The following is a 19,704-nucleotide window of genomic DNA, read 5'->3' as shown; positions in this document are numbered from 1 at the left end:
TGCCCTCCACGCCCAGTGGGGTGGCAGTATCACCCCAACTGGGGTGCTGCTGTCAAGGCTCTCTGTAAGGGCTCTGCCCATACAGCTCTGCGGGTTGGCAGTTCTGCCCTTTGAAACTGAGGCCTGTGATGGTACCGGCAGCCCTTATCATCTCTGAATTGCCTTCAGAGTCATTCTTCCTGGTTTATGTTGAGACAGCCGATCAACATCATGGGTGTCAATTTTATGAAGTAATTGTCCAGTCACACCGTTGGTGTTCTCTCCATAACAAGCTTCCTCGTTTTTCACAATATGGGCAGGCTAAAGATTTTCCAAATCTTTAAATTCTAGTTCCTTTTTGCTTAATAATTCCTTCTTGAATTCATCACTTGCTTCTCATGTTTTGTTATAAGCAGTGATGAGGAACTCAACACTTTGCTAGAAATCTCAACTAAATATCCAATTTCATTGCTCACAAATTCTACCTTCCATGAAACACTAGAACACAATTCAGCCAACTGCCTTGAACACAATTTAGTCAATTTGTAGCAAGGACTGCCTTCCCTCCAGTTTCCTCTAACTTGTTCCTCATTTCTGCTGAGACCTCACCAGAAGACCTTTCACACCATATGTCTACCAGTAGGCTGTTCATGATTATTTATGGATTCTCTAAGAAGATGGACTTTCTCTCCAGCTGTCCTTTTTTCCTTCTGAGCTCTCACCAGAATCACCTTTTCTATCATGCACCACAATACTCTCCAGCCTCTACCCATTATCCAATTCTAAAGACACTTAACACATTTTCTTTTATTTTTTTTAGAAAACATCCACATTTTTAATTATTTGTTACAGCAGCACCCACTTCTCAGAACCAATATATGTATTAGTCTCCAGAGAAATAGAACCAATAGAACATAAATATTCTTTTTTTAAAAATTTATTATGAGAAATTGGCTCATGTGAAAATGAGAAGTCCTGCAGTCAGCAAGCTGGAGACCCAGGAAAGCTGATGGTATAGTTCTAGTCTGAAAACTGGCTGGCCAGAGACCCAAGAGCTGATGTTTTCAGTTTGAATCCAAAGGCAGGAAAAGACCAATGGTCCTGATGAAGGCAGTCAGGCAGGAGGAGTTTCCCTTATCATAGGAAGGTCAACCTTTCTGTTCTGTTCAGGACTTCAACTAATTGAATGAGACCCACCCACATTAGAAAAGGCAATCTGCTTCACTCAGTCTATTAATTTAAATGTTAATCTTGTCCAAAAGCATCCTAACAGACATCGTTCAGAATAATGTTTGACCAAATATCTGGGCTTGCCATGACCCAGTCAAGATGATAGACAAATTAAACTTCACAGAACTGAAAAATACAATAACCATAATACAAAGCTCAATACATGAATTCATAAGCAGGATGGAGGGAAAAAAGGAAAGAATTAGTAAACTCAAAGATAAAACAACAGAAATTAAATAATAAGAAAAATGGAGAAAACAGGAAAAAATGAAAAGAGCTTCAGAACTTAGGGGGATATAAAAAAATATCTAATATTCATGACATTGGATTCAGGAAAAGAGAAGAGAAAGAGGAGTATTCAAAGAAATAATTGCTCAAACTTCTAAATTTGGCAAAAATCTATAGATTCAAGAAACTTAGCAAGGCCCAAGCCAGATAAACTCAAAGAAATCTTCACCAATACACATCATAGTTAAACTTCTGAAAACTAAAGACAAAGAAAAAAATCTTGAAAGCAACCAGAAAAAAATGACATCTTATCTATAAGTGAAAAATGATTTGAATGGCATCAGATTTCTCATCAGTAAGCAAGGAATCAAGAATAAAGTAGCACATTTTTCAAGTGTCAAAGAACTATCAGAACAGAATATATCCGGTGAAAATATCCATCAGGTATGAAGGGAAAAATCAAAACATTTTCAGATGAAGAAAAACAAAGAGAATTTATTGCCAGTAGTCTATCCTAAAAAATGGCTAAAGGAAATTTGCTAAGCAGTTATAAAATAAGTTCTATTATAAAATATTTTATCGTGTTATTATTTTTATTATTATTTTATTATAAAATAACTTAGTTTTAAAGAAGAAATCTTGGAACACTTAAAGTAAAAAAAGAACACAGTAAGTAAAAATATGGGTAAATATAATAGAATTTCCTTCTTGTCTTGAGTTTGTAACTCAAAGAGAACATCTTTAGGCAACTGTATTATAATTATGGGAAGATAAGCACATATAAAGGGAGGTAAGGTTTTTATTTTTCATTTGATCTGGTAAAATGAAGACACCAGTAAATTGTGATAAGTTATGTATACAGTTGACCCTTAAACAACATGGGTATGAACATGTAGGTCCACTAATACATGGATTTTTTTTATGTAAGTATAGTACAATACTATAAATGTATTTTCTCTTATGATTTTCTTAATAACATTTTCTTTTCCCTGGCTCACTTTATTGTAAGAATACAGTATATAATACCTGTAAGTACAAAATATGTGTAAATTGACTGGTCAGGTTATTGGTAAGGCTTTCAGTAAACAGTGGGCTATTAGTAATTAAGTTTTGGCAAGTCAAAAGTTATACATGGATTTTCAATTGTGTGGGAAGTTGGTGCCTCTGTGATATTGCTCAAGGGTCAACTGTATGTAAACAACTATAGCAACAACTAAAAAAGTTATACAAAAATATACAGAGTTCCCAAATTAAGATGATTTTACTTATGACTTTTCATCATGGTGGTACAAAAACAATACGTACTTTGTAGCAACCGCACTTCAAATTTTGAATTGTGATCTTTTCCCAGGCTAGCAATATGTGGTTCTGGGCTGTGGCACTGAGCCACTGCTCCCAATCAACCACATGATCACAAGGGTAAACAATTTACACATTTACAACCATTCTATGCCCATGCAACCATTCTGTTTTTCATTTTTGCATAGTATTCAATAAATTGCATGAGATATTCAACACTTTATAATAAAATAGGCTTTGTGTTAGATTATTTAGTCCAACTGTCAGCTAATGTAAGTGTTCTGAGCACATTTAAGGTAAGCTAGGTTAAGGTATAATGTTCTATAGATTAGGTATAATAAATGCATTTTCAACTTACAATATTTTTAACTTACAATGAGTTTATCAAGATGTAATCCCATTACAAATTGAGGAAAAACTGTATAGAAAAAGTACTATAAGCAAATAAAAAATTAATAATAATATGATAATTAATCATAATAATTGTCCAGCTAACCAACAGGAAGGCAGAAAAAAGAAAATAGAGAAATGAGAAAAATAAAGAAAACCAAAAATGAATAAATAAAATGGCAGACTTAAGCACTAACATATCAATAGATACATTATGTATAAATGATGAAAATACACCAATTAAAAGACACAGACTGACAAAGTTAATTTAAAAATCTGACCTAGCTAGGGGCGCCTGGGTGGCTCAGTTGGTTAAGTGACTGCCTTCGGCTCAGGTCATGATCCTGGAGTCCTGGGATCGAGTCCCACATCGGGCTCCCTGCTGAGCAGGGAGTCTGCTTCTCCCTCTGACCCTCCTCCCTCTCATGCTCTCTGTCTCTCATTCTCTCTCAAATAAATAAAATCTTTAAAAAAAAAAAAAATCTGACCTAGCTATATGCTGTCTACAAGAAACTTATTTTCACATAATGACATATAAGTGTTGAGACTAAAAATAAGAAAAAAAATACCATTCAAACATTATTCAAAAAGAAAGCAAGAGTGGCTATGTGGATATTAGGCTGACTTCAAAACAAAGAAAATTACCAGAGACAGAGAAGGATATTATACAAATCCACCAAGAAGACATAACAATCCCAAATGTGTATTCACCAAATAATAGCTGAAAAATATGTGAAGCAAAAACTGATTGAACTGAAAGTGGAAATACACAAATGCACAATTATATTTGGAGATTTCAATACCTCTTTCTCAAGAATTGATGTGAAACAACTAGACAGGAAAATGCTAGTCCTAAACTAATGCAATAAGACAGGACAAGGAAATAAAAGATACAAAGATTAACAAGTAAAAACCCCGTCTTTCTTTTTTTTCTATTCTGCACACTTTTATTTTCCTTTCTTGTCTTATTGCACAGGCTAGAATTTCCAGCTTTATGCTGAGTAAAAGTGGTGAAAGCGACATCAATTCCTTATTCTCAGTCTTAGGAAACTACTGTCTTTTTTTTTTTTTTTACATTAAGTGTAATATTAATTATAGCTTTTCATTGTGGTTGTTTGTAGAAATACTTTATCAAATTCGGGAATTTCCCATCTATTACTAGTTTTCTGAGAATGTTTTTCCTGCATCAATTGATATTATTATGTTAGTTTTCTTTTTTTTTTTTAAGATTTTATTTTTTTTAGAGAGAGAGTGTGTGTGAGCAGGGGTAGGGGCAGAGGGAGAGGAGAGAGAGGTAGAATCCCAAGCAGGCTCCACACCCATCGCAGAGCCTGACACAAGGCTTGATCTCATAACCCTGAGATCATGACCTGAGCTGAAACCAAGAGTCAGATGCTTAATCGACTGAGCCACCCAGGCACCCCTATTATGTTAGTTTTCTTGTTTACAATGTTAAAATAGTGGATTATAACTCAGTCTTGCATCTCTGGAATAAACTACTTGGTCTTGGTCATTGTGTATTATTCATTTTATTGTTGAATCCAATGTGCTAGTGCTTTGTCAAGGATTTTTTTTGTGTCTCTATACATGAGGGATACTGATCCAAAGTTTTATCATTTTTGCAATATCTTTGGTTTTGGTGCCAAGGTAATCTGGCTTATATAAAGAAAAATACAAAACTCTAATGAAAGAAATCAAAGAAGAACTAAACAAATGGAGTTATTTCATGTTCATGAACAGGAGGCCTAAATTATGTCAAGATGTCAGTTTTTCCCTATTTGATCTATAGATCCAATGCAATAACAATAAAAATCCCAGCAAGTTATTTTGTGGATAATGACAAACTGACTCTAAAGTTTATGTGGAGGGGCAAAAGAATGGCTAGCACAATACTGAAGAAGAGCAAAGTCAGAGAACTGACACTACCCAACTTCAAGACTTAGTATAAAGTTATAGTAGGAAGACAGTGTAGTATTGGCAAAAGAATAGGTAAATAGATCAATGGAACAGATTAGAAAGCTCAAAAATTGACCCACACAAACCAAGTCAACTGGTCTTTGACAAAGGAGGAAAGGCAATACAATGGATTAAAGATAGTCTTTTCAACAAATGGTGCTGAAACAACTAGACATCCACATGCAAATTTATAAAAAGGAGGATCTAGACATACACCTTCTATCTTCACAAAAATTAACTCAAAATAGATTACAGACCCATGCATAAAATGCAAAACTATAAAACTCTCAGATGATAACACAGAAGAAAATCTAGATATAGACTTTTTTATAGATAACCTTAGTTTTTAGATACATCAGAGACATGATCCATTAAAGAATTAATAAGCTAGACTTCATGAAAATTATAAATGTCTGCTAGATGAAAGACACTGTCAAGAAAATGAGAGGATAAGCTGTAGACTTGGGGAAAATATTTGCAAAACACATATCTGATAAAGAACTGAAAGACAAAATATACAAAGAACTCTTGAAACTAAACAATAAGAAAATGGACAAACAGATTAAAAATGGGAAAAAACCCTGAACAGACACCTCACCAAACCACCATAAACAGATGGCAAATAAACATATGAAAAGCTATTCAGTATCATATGTCATAAAGATATTATAAATTAAAATAAGATACCATTACACACCTATTAGAATAGATAAAATTCAGAATACTGATAACACCAAATGCTGATGAAGATGTGGAGCAAGAGGAACTCTCATTCTTTGCTGGTGGGAATGACAATTTGTCAATTTCTTACACAGCTAAACATATTCACACTATATGATCCACCACTGGTGCTTCTTGATATTTAACCGAAGGAATTGAAAATGTATGTCCACACAAAAACCTGCACACAGATGTTTTCAGCAGCTTTCTTCATAATTGCCCAAATGTGGAAGCAACCAAGATGTCATTCAACAGGTGAATGGATAAATTATGGTACAACCAGACAATGGAATATTACTTAGCACTAAAAGGAAGTAAGTTCTTCAGACATGAAAGGCATGGAGAAACCATAAATACATATTACCAAGTAAAAGCAGCAATCTGACAAGGCTGCATACTATATGATTCCAACTGTATGACATTCTGGAAAAGGAAAAACTATGGATACAGTCAAAAGATCAATAGTTGTTAGGGACTGAGGGAAGGGAGGGTGAATCAGTGGAGTACAAAGGATTCTAAGGGCAGTGAAAACACTTTGTACGGTAATATAATGGTGTATACATGTCATTATACACTTATCAAAACCTATAGAATATACAACACAAGAGCGAACCCTAACATAAACTATGGACCTTAATTAATAATAATGTAACAATATTGGTTTATAGATTATAAAAAAATGTAGTACCTTAATACAAATCTGATGCTCAATCTCAAAGAGCACATTCTTCTGCTTTCAAAAATGAAAACTTCACATAGCATGAGCATAAAGGGATAGCATAAAGAAAGAAGGGAAGAGTTTGGTTCTAACCCTGCCTTCCAACATCTCAGAAGTGAGGATGAGGCTGCAGGCATATGTTGGGGCCAGTGTCATCACTCCACTGTCTGGAATGGCTGGAATTCAAGACTTCCTACCAGAATCAGAGAGATGTTCACCTAATGAATAATTATTTGTTCAAGCAACACATTTCCCAATATGTGTACAAGGTGAGTAGTGAGGGTGAATATGACAATGTCATTGCTCTCATGAACACTCTAGAAGAAGTGTGTTAAGACAGCAATGACTACAATTCAATAAAAAAGATATTGGTTGGGTATTGGAAAGTGGGTCTGGAAGGGTGTCCCCTTGCAGGAGGCAACCTGCAATCTGAGACGTGAAAACAACAAAGAACTACCAGGTGAAGGCCTGGAAACACTTCCCCAGGATCATCTTCTAGATGGTTTGTGCCTCCACTCATATTCTCGCAGTTACAGACAAGGAAACTAGTCTGTGAGGACAAAGGTATAAGTAATCCACAGCATTCCAGTCTTCTCAAGCAGACTGCCACCCATATCGTGCTTATTCACATATGGAACCTAAATTCTGAATGAATGTGGAAATAACCCCGAAAGTATATCCATGGTTCTTACTTGTGAAAATAACTTACAGCTGCCAAATTTCAGAGGGCAAGCATGGGCATCCATCGGGAAATCCTCAAGTTGCATTGGGCATTCTGCAGAGATGGTCAAGCTGAAAAGTAAGAGACAAAGACCTTTAAATGACTCGCCAATTCTGACTATTTACTGAGCAGCACCATGTTCCATAAAGCCATGTTAAGTACTTCACTCATTATTTTAATTACCATATTTCATGAAATTGTCTAAACTGTTTCACCAAATTATATAGGTTTGCATTGAAGATGGATATCATTTAGAAATATGGCTTAAGTCAAATCTACTCGGTTCTGTGGCTTGGTGTGCGTGTCTGTACATACATTACCACTTGCAAAGCAATTTTCAGATGCCTTTAAAAATGATTTATTCTTTGTTTCCCATCCCTTACTCAGAGTAATCTAAAAAACTTCCTTTGACAAGGCTGAAAATAGAAGTATTTTCTAAAATAGTTTATACGCTCAAAAAATATAAATGTGTAATAAATGCTCAGTCTAAATTTTGACCAGAAGCTGGCTATAATTATTGTGTACTGGACTGATGACATGACACTGAAGAGTAGGTGAAATTGTGTTATGACAGCAATCTTCTGGTACAACCTAATTGTTTTTAATCCAAGCCTGGTCTTCCAGATAATAATACCACCATCTACTACCACTGTCACCAATGACTCAAACAGTAATGGACATAATATCCACCAGCTCTACGCCAGGCACTGTATTAAATGCTTACCTGCACTAACACATCTAATCAGAATAGCATTAGGAGATTTGTTGCTGTTAATATCCCAGTTTACAAAGCAGGAAAGTGATGCACAGATATTAAAGGATCAGGACAAGGATATAGAGCTATTAAGTCATGGAGTCATGATTTGAACCCAGACCCCTGACTACTGTGACTCCATAATGGCACGTCTACCACACGCTAAGTAGTAATGGGTTCTGTACACTTCCAAATTTGCCACACTGTCATGCTTTTATTTCTCTACAGACTTACTAATTAGGTAGTGAACCTAAATTTCATTAATGAGTTAATCTGTTTCTTAAGTTTCTTATTCTACTATTTAAAATGAAATTAAATTATATAGAATGAAATCATAATATAAAACATTCACCCTTAAACAGATGTTATAATTACATTTTTGGACAAATAATAATTCGATATGATATTAGCACTATTGGTCCTTCCCTCTTATATTGAGTCTGGATCTTGGCTATGTGCCCAGGGTGAGAATAAAAATGTAAAAACATTCATTTTTGCCTTCACTACTTCCTCCTGTTAAAACAGAGTAAACTTTTGCTATTAAATTGGGCACAGAATTCACACTTGACGACTGCAGACAGAGTAGTCAATGTATGTATTCTCTTTTTTTTTTTTTTAAGATTTTATTTATTTATTTGACAGAGAGAGAGACAGCGAGAGAGGGAACACAAGCAGGGGGAGGAGCAGAGGGAGAAGCAGGCTTCCCACAGAGCAGGGAGCCCGATGTGGGGCTCGATCTCAGGACCCTGAGATCATGACCTGAGCTGAAGGCAGTCGCTTACTGACTGAGCCACCCAGGCGCCCCAATGTATGTATTCTCTGAATGAATGACACAAAAATATGAGTCAGTGCAAGAAAGGTCTGTGTCCATCAAAGAGAAGAAATCCTCTGCTGCCTCTGGTTTGAGGGGATGGAATAATGCTTAAAAGGTGGGAGTGCACATGGACTAGAACACAACACCAAGTATCACATTCAGACAGGGAGATGGTATTTAAAATGATACACTGTATATGTTCATAGAAAGATATGGGAATGTACAGGAGAATTGTGAAGGAGAAAACTACAAATAGATATCATTTCACTTATAATTTAACCCGGTAAATTTTGTCCAGAGTTTTCTGACATGTACATGTATTTTCTTTTTGTTCTTGTATACAAAATTCAGTCTTTCATATACCTAACATTAGGAACAGGGTACTTCTGATGTGAAAATCTCTACATAATCATGATTTTGAAAGACAAACTATTTAATTCTAGGATGCAGATGTGTGGGCTATATGCATGTGTATATACATATATTATATGTATTATGTATATATATATATACACACACACATATAATATAACATGTATAACATTAAATCAATTATGTATAATAATAATAATGGATATATATTAAAGCAATTATTGTTAGACTTTTAGATTGTTTTACATGATAAATAATCTGCAATGGACCTCTTCAAAAGGACTATTATTAGAGACTATGAAGTAGATAAAGTACTTACTTACTAGAATTAAGAAAATTATGACTTAAAAATCTCTGTGAAGAGAGCATTCAGCCAACACAAAAGAAAATAATGTTAACTTTATCTGTTTGTTAGCAAATTTAAGAAATTTTTAAAGTAAAGCATATAGTGTGACAAAGAACTTAAATGAGTCAAAAATGTTTTAGAGAATAAATTCACAATGAACTCAGAAAATCTAAAATTTTCTTCAGAAGCAAATTTTTAGTAGGAAGATAAGAAGTATATATAAAGCTGCAGTGCCAGGTACAAAGCAATAAATGCGAGAATAAGCACACAAAATAACGGGGCTGTCGGAGCTTAAAGGAGAACAGTTTTGATTTGGAGATTCTGTGCTGGTCTGCAGCCTCTGTTCAAACGGTTTATGGATGCAGGTGTAAGGACGACCCTGGCTCAGTCAGTGGGAGCAGTGTGAGGTAGGGTGTAAGCGGAGAGGCTTCAGGTGATCCTGACTGTCTTAGTCCAGCCGCAGGTACTGCAGATCCAGCACTGCAGTCTTCAAGTTGCCCTCCCAAAATGCTGACAACTTCATGGGCCCCATTCCCATCATCAGGGTGATGTGGAGATGGTCTCTCCATGGAGTAATCCTCTCTCTAGACACAGCCACGTCTGCCAGCTCATATAACTGAGCCTCTGTTCCCCAGGAAACACTCTACTGCCCACGGGGTCTGGAGGCTGACCTGAAGCCAGATGTGTTGGCTGAGTCCTTGAAGGTGTCGTGAATCATGGGTCAATGCCTCTTCCCTCCGTGCTCATGGCGGTACTTTGCTTCCATCTCCATGACCATTGGAGGCACCACCACCTGGCTTTTCTATTGTTTGCCCCACTTGTCAGAGAAGATCCCCTCAAGGAGACTTGACTTCCCACCTTGGGCACACTGCCCACTCCTGGCTTCTTCCCCTTTTCCTCATGCCTTCCTTTTTTTCTTGGCCAACACCATGTATTTATAAGAGGGATGAGAAGTCTTCCTTTCTGTCATGGTGGTCTCAGGTCTTACTCAGTTCATCTCATGTCCTGCTCTATTCTGGCTGTTTGGCCCTGAGAGCTGGTTACCTTCTGAAAGCTACTGCACTGACATTTAAAGATGGTAAGGATTATACACTAAGGAGTCTGCTTTCAGCATACAGCTGCAAGACCACAGGGTTTAGTGATGGTGGGAAGAGACTGGTGGACAGAATTTAGCTGGATCTAACTAAAAAGAATATGTTTAAAGAAAAAATAATTCCAGTAAAAACATTAAAAAAAGATAGTAATTCTACAATTACCATCTCAATAAGTGCTATCATTAAAGCCTCATGGATTGTTCCCCCATTTTAACAGACCTCCTTAGAAGTAGAATTCCAAACACTGGAAAAATATACATCTATGATAGCATCTTTCTTCTAAAGGATGAATGTATTATTCAGCTAAATCCTCTAATAGCAAATGTTTCAGCCTCAGTAGGGGAATGACATTCAAATTTTTGATCTCTTTGAACATTTCAAAAATAGCCTATGCTTTTATAATACTCAAAAAATATCTCTAGATAAGAGGATGCCTTCCACTGATGGGTTCCCTAAAATGTAGAATGCCTTGATATATAACCAACTTCCTTCATACAGAATTGAGATCAAAGCAGTCTAAGGAATAATAGATTGTCATAGTTCAAAGGAGCCAGCCAGGCCACCTACTAGAAACTTTCACTTTTCAGATGAAGGAAATAAAACCTAAAAGTTTAAGAAATGTGCCTTATGGAAAAACCACTGAATTACTGGTAGATCCAAGAATCCAGCATTTCCCCCCCCCAGAGGTCAAATTTCTATTATACTTCCCATTTCTGTTAAGATATTCAAACATTAACTTATTGAAACACATGTCTCAATTTTCAACAATATTTTATTTTTAGGGTCAGGAAAGGGCATTTTGTGAGATAAACTACTTGCTTCAACTTGGATTTATATCATACTAATCAAGGGTTTAGGGTCCTAAACTCACTAGAGAGCTCTCTGCTTGACCAGGGGCAGTTCACAGTGGAGAGCACTTTAAGGTGGTTAAAACAGCCAAATTCTAGGGTAGCTTTGCCATTAACTAACTGTGTAAACTTTGTAAAACTGCCTAACTTCTCTGGTCCAGTTTCCCATTTGAAAAAAAAAAGATAATAACAACTGCTTTTATTTTTTGAGAAAAAAAATAGTTGATAAGTGTGAAAAGGGCGTTAGCCTCCAGATGTCTACCTGGTGATCTCTTCAGAGCTGAGCCTTCTTCACTTACATGGAAATACTACCTCAGTGCAGCAGAAGGTATGGTGGTGGCAGGTAGAAAAAGGGTCCCTCAAAGATGCCCATGTCCTAACTCTCCACACTCCCAAACCTATAAATATGGTACTTTAAGTGGCAAAGAAGCTTTACAGATGTGATTACATCAAGGCCCTTGGGGTAAGGCAGATTATCCTGGTTTATCCAGATGGGCCCAGTGTAATCACAAGGGTTCTCATGAGAGAGAGGCAGGAGTCTGAGGGTCAGAAAAGGAGATGTGATGACAGAAGCAGAGATCAGAGCGATGTGGCCATGAACTCAGGAATGCGGGTAGCCTCTAGAAGTTGGAAGAGGCAGGGAACAGAACAGATTCTCCCCTAGAGAATCCAGAAAGAATTCTGGGTGTTATATGCAATGGATACAATGATGAAACTGGATACTTAGATGAGATTTCCAAGCAAAGTGTTGTAGTTGTGGCCTGTTTTCTTCCTGCTGCTTATAGCAAAATGTGAGAAAAAAAGAGAGGATGACGGAAGACCTGCCAACAAAAAAGGACCAGGACTTGATTTGGGAAATTCTCAGTCTATCCAGGTTGCAAGAGATGCTGTAATTAAGAGATTAACTGTCAGGAAAGAATGCTCTTAAAATAAAGATAAGGGTGTGGTTGGACAAACTTTTGCTAATGCCTCGAAAGTATCAAAAGGTCAGAGTATTCAGTTACATAGCGGACTCTCTGAGATTAGGTATGTGACTCATGGGACCCCACACTCCCAAACTTATAGATATGTTACTTTAAGTGGCAAAGAAGCTTTAACCGTGTAAGCAAAAGCCAGGAATAAAGATTAGATTATCCATGAAAGATTTAAGTAGGAGCCTTTGTCTAGTGGTATGAATTCTTGAGACACACAAAGGAGACCTAAAAACTTTTGAGAATTTTATACCAGCAGAAACACTGCCAATTTGGACTGAAAAGGACAGAGAGAGGGAAGAGTGCTTCATTTTTTCCTGACATTTTCTCCCCTTTCAAATGGGAGTATCTGTGACTATTATCATATGCCTGTCCAACCATTTGATTTGGGGAGCAGAAACTTGTTTCTTGAGTTCCACAAATTTACAAATGGGAAGGAATTGTGCCTCAGGGTAGATCATACCCCAATCATCTTGCATAGTCTATTTAGATAACTTCAATAATGATATTTGGAACTTTTGAGCTGCTGAGATTTAGTTGGGTCTTTAATTCAATGCTGTAATGAGTTGTGACATTTAGAGATACTGGGATGGGGTTAATATATTTTTCACGTGGGAAAGACATGAGTTTTGGGGAGAACCAGAAGACAGATTGTGGTAGGCAAAATAATAACCTCCAAAGATGATCATGTCCTAATCCTTCTTACCTATCACAGCAAAAGGAATTTTTCAGATTAGGATGGGATTAAGCTCTTGAGATAGGAAGATTATCCTGGGTTTTCTGGGTGAGCTCAATGTAATATAAGGCTACTTATAAGAAGAAAACAGGAGTGTCAGAGTCAAAGAAAGAGATGTGATGATGGAAGGGGTGATGTAGGGCCATGAGCCAAGGAATGCACACATCCTGTAGAAGCTGGAAAAGGCAAGGAAATACTCTTCCCTAGAGAATTTGAAAGAGACACAATCTTGCCAAAAGCTTCATCACACTTCTAGTCTCCAGAGCAGTGAACAATAAATGTACATTGTCTTAAGTCACTAAGTTCATGCTAATTTGTTACAGCAGCAATAGAAAACTAATACAGTAGTTTCCCTTAAAAAAATAGTATTATAAGTCAAATGGTCAGTTGTTAGTGTGCTGAATAGCAGCCCCATGTATATTTTGAAATCATTTTCCAAAGTTAAGAAAGAAATTTGGTAATATTAGCCAATTTATAAACAGCTCACAAATTGTTAGCTACAGTGAAAATTCAGACCTTGTTAATGAAATAGCATCTCGTGCAAAGTGTTGTGAGCTGTACACCATACTTCAGCTAGATTCACTCAGTGGAAATATAATCTCTCTGTAAAGATGCTACAGTGACTCTCAGGCAATATATGAAATTTATTTGGGGACTCTTAGAAGTAAATATTAACATAGCATTTAATGATTGGTGTTACGGGAAAGAAATAAGGCTTAATTTGGTCATGATACGTTTCTAGCCCTATGAGTCCTTGTAAAGAACAGATGAATTCTTAACGTAGATTACTTTCTATTTACCACAGCTGCTCCCATCTGAAGGGCTGCAGGGTTTCGAGATAGAGCAAAGGGGCGCTGCTCACCTGGCATTCCTGTAGGCAGCATCCTTATTGTACTGTAGCCTCACTGTGCTGCCTCTGGCTTATTCCCACCTGCATGGGGTAGTGAAGGGCTCCTTCAACCCTTCAGTAGGGATGCTGCTGGAGAGTTCTCCTTGCTCTATAGCTAAGTCACATCCTCATTGTTGATGAACTGTAGATTCACACTGCATGTGAGAAGGATCTTTTCCACTGTGAGGGGCTGTCTGAAAGGAAGCCCAGCTTTGAGGAGTATATGCCTCCTCTTCTTGTATTTGACTCACCTCTAGATTGACAAATGAAGAGATGTTTATTCATGTATTCAATTACAGAGAATTGGCATTATTATTAACACATATATGTAAATATATTATAGAAAAGTATAAATTATATATATTTAATAATTTACTAGTGCTAGGAATACACATAGACCTGCTTCTCCTTCAGAAATTTCCCTTTGATACCGTCTTGATGCTAAAACCCTGCCCCACTGGAGCTTTCTCCCTTGTATGTCTGCATCAGAAAAAAAACTGCAAACTTTTTCATTAAATAAAAGAATGCAACAAAGCATTTGTCTTGTTATGAACAATCACTAACATGATGTACCATGCATACTATTGGTTAGTTAGGAATTACCAGTTCTTGGGAACGTAATTACAATTTATAATAATGTTTTGAGGAAAAATGTATTCTAAAACTCAGTCAACTATATAAAAACTGAATTTTTTGAATCTAAACATTGTCAAGTTGGGAACAGTGTATGTTTGGAACCCAAAGGTCATTGCCAGGCTCATCCATTCCACTGCCTTTTTACTAACTGTAATGTGTGTACTGGTCCCTTCTGTGATAATTGTAGATCTACTGCAATTGTGTTTGGTCCAGACCAGAACTGCAAGCCTAGTTACTTTCAGGACCTGGCCATTGTGCTTGTCCTGGTGAGCCAACCTCCTAAGGGATCTTCACCATAGAACTAACCCTGGCCCTACCCAAATCACAGGCAGGGGTTTTGCCTGTGATTACGAATAGATGAGATACCATGTTCATCAGGGGTTAGTGAGGTATGGGAATAGGGAGTAGTCAATGGAGAGCTAATAGAATAAAGTGTGCAGTGACCTGCTTAAAATGTAATAGAATTTAAAGTCAGTGAAGGGCAACCTTGTAAAAAGCAGAAATTAGGAAACTATCTGAAAGTTCAAGTAAGAATATACTAAAATGATGAATGTTCTGACTTATACAATTGTAGAGTTCCACACTTTTTAAAAAAATGTGTTTTAACATAACGAATGTCTTCTTTTTAGCAATGGTGCCAAATTCTACAACTTACTTCAAGCTTGAGTTACATATTTCACTAGTAAGTTGTAGGCTAATTTATTCATTTTGTACTCTTATTGTAATAAGAATGTACATGAGACCAACCATTGGAATTATGCTGGGCTAAAAATTCTCTCTGAACTTCACATTCCTCTTCAGCTACTGGAAAGATTTCAGCAATTCTCATTTATGTTGAGAAAACTAGTATATGTGTGATAATTTTTCAAAGTTAGCATATTTCTTATCAAAAGGAAACAAAATTTATTGATCTATTTTGATTAACGTGGCTGTATCTATTCTTTTTTTTTAAAAAGATTTTATTTATTTATTTGAGAGAGAGAGAATGAGAGACAGAGAGCATGAAAGGGAGGAGGGTCAGAGGGAGAAGCAGACCCCCAGCTGAGCAGGGAGCCCGATGTGGGACTCGATCCCGGGACTCCAGGATCATGACCTGAGCCGAAGGCAGTTGCTTAACCAACTGAGCCACCCAGGCGCCCAACTGTATCTATTCTTAATACTCTTGTTTCTCAGGAAGGCACTGTAATGATTAACCTGAGAGTGGAAATATTTTGTTTAAATTTTTATACATATTCACATGCCCATCAATAATTCTTATTAGATCAAATATAGGAAAATAAAGACAAGCCTGAACAATTTAAAAAAATGCTGCAAAGAAGGAACAGCACAAATATGCAAAGAAGTTCCTTTCTCAAAATGAAATTCAAGTATGTCTTTAATCATAAAGCATAAGGCAACCAAGACTATAATACAGGAGAAAGCACAGAGAAGAGGTAGCAGAATCAAACAGACCCTGCTTCAACTCTCATCTCAGGCTCTGTATACTTGCTGTGTCACTTAACATTTCTGGGCCCAAACTATCCTCTAAAGGGGATTCTAAAGCTTATTTTACAGTGCTGTTTTAAGTCCTGAATATAAATATGTACTGCAATGCCTGACACATAATAGATGCTTTAAAAATGCTTGGGAAGAAGTAACGGTGATATCAGCAAAAGTAGTGAATTAGGGAGCATCCACAAAAGCAATGAATAAGCTGACAAAAACTGTCAGCATCATCTTTTTTTTTTTCTTTTTAGAAAACTGGAATCTAACAAAGAACTTACAACAGCCAGGAGAATGCTTAGTGAAGAAAAAGAATACCCGAATTTCAGTGAGCAAGCTCTGTGGCATTTGAACTTACACTGTCACCAGCCCCCATTCTCTAGCTCTACAGTGACCTTGAAAATGGCAGCCCATATTCCTGCTGCAGGTTGCTGAAGTAGCTGAAGGTGGGTCCCTGAAGGACTGACTCAGGGTTTGCTTTAGTTTCAACTGACTCAGAGTTTTCCAAGGCTGAGGTGTCCTCTAAGGGACCATTTGTTCAAAACATTCAAACAAATATATTCACCACAGCCATCAGGCAATGTATACAGCTGGGGCAAGCAACAGACAGACTAAAAGTCTAGGAAGGAGAGGCTAGGGAAAGAGATACTTGGGGAAGTAAGGGCTGAAAGCTCCTCATATTCCAGAGAATCTAGAAAAATATGTGCATGCCCAGGCCTGGGTGCATGCTCAGAAAAGACCCAAGAAGACTAAGTTCTTATCTCCAGTTGAGCTAAAAAAGCACTGCAAAAGCAAGACATGAAAGCTATGGAAGTTGTAAACTGCCTGGATAAGCATTGAAGGAGCACCCCAACACACACAGAACTTATCTGCAAAGACTGAGAGTTTTCATTTTTTTGGGAACTGTTCCAGATTTTAATGACATACATAAATATAAATGCCAGTATTATTTTATTTTTGGTTTATAACCCCTCTCTTATTCTACAGATTTAAAAGACAAATGCATAAGATGAGAATTATTAATCTACATTAGTGTCTACACTATGTAAAAAGATGTAATTTTTTACAATAACAATATAAAGGAACAGAGCAATGCAAGCAAAGTTTTTTTATTCCACTGAAACTAAGTTGGTATTAATTCAAATTTGATTGTCATGAATTTAGATGTTAATTTAAATACCCAGAGTAACCACTAAGAAAATAATTAAAAATATATACAGTAAGAGAAATGAGATGGAATTGAAATGGTACACTAGGAAAAGAAATCAATTGAACACAAAAGAAGGTACTAATGGGATGCCTGTTTGGCTCAGTCGCGTTAAGCATCTGCCTTCAGCTCAGGTCATGATCCCAGGGTCCTGGGATCGAGCCCTGCATCAAGCTCCCTGCTCCACGGGAGGTCTGCTTCTCCCTCTCCCACTCCCCCTGCTTGTGTTCCCTCTCTTGCTGTGTCTCTCTCTGGCAAATAAATAAATAAAATCTTTAAAAAAAAAGTACTAATAGAAGAATTAAGGAACAAAAAAGAAATAAGACATATAGAAAGCAAATTTTAAAAAAGCAAAGTCTTTTCTTGTCAGTAATTATATTAAATATAAATGGAATAAAAACTTCAATTAACAGGCAGAGACTGGTAGAATCAATAAAGAAATATGAACTATACGGCCTACAGCAGATTCACTTTAGTTTCCAAAACACAAGAAGTTGAAAGTGAAAAGATAGAAAAAGACATTCTATTCAAACCATAACCAAAAGAGAACTTAAGACAAAATTTGTGAGAAGAGACAAAGAAGGACAGTATATAATGATAAAAGCCTCAAGGTATCAAGAATATATAGAAATTATACACATACATGAACCTCACTTCAATACCTCACTTTCAATATTGGTTAGAAAAACTGGACAGAATATTAATCAGAAAAGAGAAGACTTAAACAGAAGACACTGTAAACCAACCAGACTAAGCAGCCATATACAGAACACTCCATCCAACAACAGCAGAATATACATTTTTTAAGAACACATGGAACATTATCCAGGATAGACCATGTGTTCAGCCACAAAACAAGTTTCAATAAATTTAAAAATATTGAAATCATACAGAGTATCTCCTCTGACCACAGTGGAATAAAACTAAAAATCAGTAACAGAAGGAAAAGTGAAAACTTCATAAACATGTGGAAATTAAACCACATTCCTAAGTAACAAATAAATCTAAGTCACAAGAGAAATCAGAAAATAACTTTGAGATGAATGGAAATGAAAAACACAGCATACCAAATCTTACATGATGCAACAAAAACAGTCCCTAGGTTGAAATTTAGAGCTATAAATGCCTACATTAAAAAAGAAGAAACAACCTAATTTCATATATTAAGAAACTAGAAAAAGAAAAGCAAATTAAACCTAAAACTAATTGAAGGAAAGAAATACTAAAGACAGGATAAATTATATGAAGAACAGAAAAACAATAGCCCACTGGGCTTACAAAGAGGTGTTAGGGCATAGGGCATGCTAAGTAGTGATGTGAAAGCCCTCAGGATCCCAACCCCAGTGCCAGTCTTCCACACTACAGATGGTGCTATTTTCAATTCCTGAATCTCTTCTTCCAGATTTCTGAATGCTATAGATAATGAATGGGAAATTTCAGCTGGTTTTAGAACGTTATTTAACATGTTTTAACAACCCAGAATCTTTGAAATGATGATACCCCATCCTTCTTTTGGGGAGCTAACAGAAAGGATGGTGTTGCAGCAGGTGGGTGCACATACACTTGATGTACTAAGTGATGTTGAGAAGACTGACCCAAGGGCAGCCACATCAGAGTGGCAGCCTGCAACCTCCATAATGCAAGTACTTGCGCTGAGTTTTCTGTTGGCCTTTATTCACTGACCAGAGGGGATTTCCTTTTCTCGGAGACTTGACAGTGATTTTCTATCTGGAACTGTCAATCAGTGTCATTGCTCTCAATTTCCATGACTATGATTTGAGTCTCAATCTCTTCTTTACACTTCACATTTCAAGATGATCTGTTTTCTACAATGGCGGCCTCCTTGTTTTACTGAAGTATAGTTGACATACAATATATTTTATTAGTTTCAAGTGCATAACATAATGATTCAACAATTCTATACATTATGAAATGCTGACCATGATGAATGTAGTTACCATTTGTTAGCATAAAAAGCTATCATAATATTATTGATTTTATTCCCTGTGCTGTACTTTTCATCTCCATGATTCATTTATTCTATGACTGGAAGTTTGTACTTCTTAATCCTCTTTATCCATTTCACCCATCCCCCCACCCACCTCCCCTCTGGCAACCACCAGTTTTTTCTCTGTATTTAGAGTTTGTTTCTGTTTTCCTTGTTCATTTGTTTTGTCTTTTTAGTGGACAAAGAATAGTGATACACACACACACACACACACATATATATATATATATGAATGAATATTACTCAGTCATAAAAGAAAAATGAAATCTTGCCACTTGGGCCAACATGGATGGACCCAGAGGGTAT

At 36.6% G+C, this 19,704-nt stretch overlaps 1 protein-coding gene across 5 annotated transcripts in view; it reads right to left on the bottom strand.

Annotated features, from left to right (window-relative positions):
* GABRA5 (gamma-aminobutyric acid type A receptor subunit alpha5) overlaps positions 1-19,704 on the bottom strand; it is an 88,125-nt gene that overhangs the window by 25,176 nt on the left and 43,245 nt on the right. For all 5 annotated transcript variants that reach the window (XM_036083577.2, XM_036083583.2, XM_036083578.2 and 2 more), the window contains exon 7: positions 7,230-7,312. In XM_036083577.2, the coding sequence (XP_035939470.1) occupies positions 7,230-7,312 (83 nt within the window). The remainder of the gene's footprint in view (positions 1-7,229; positions 7,313-19,704) is intronic.

Source organism: Halichoerus grypus, chromosome 8 (assembly GCF_964656455.1).
Source record: "Halichoerus grypus chromosome 8, mHalGry1.hap1.1, whole genome shotgun sequence".
NCBI lineage: Eukaryota > Metazoa > Chordata > Mammalia > Carnivora > Phocidae > Halichoerus > Halichoerus grypus.
The sequence above is the reverse complement of the archived record's forward strand: the minus strand, read 5'-3'. Positions and strand labels throughout refer to the sequence as shown.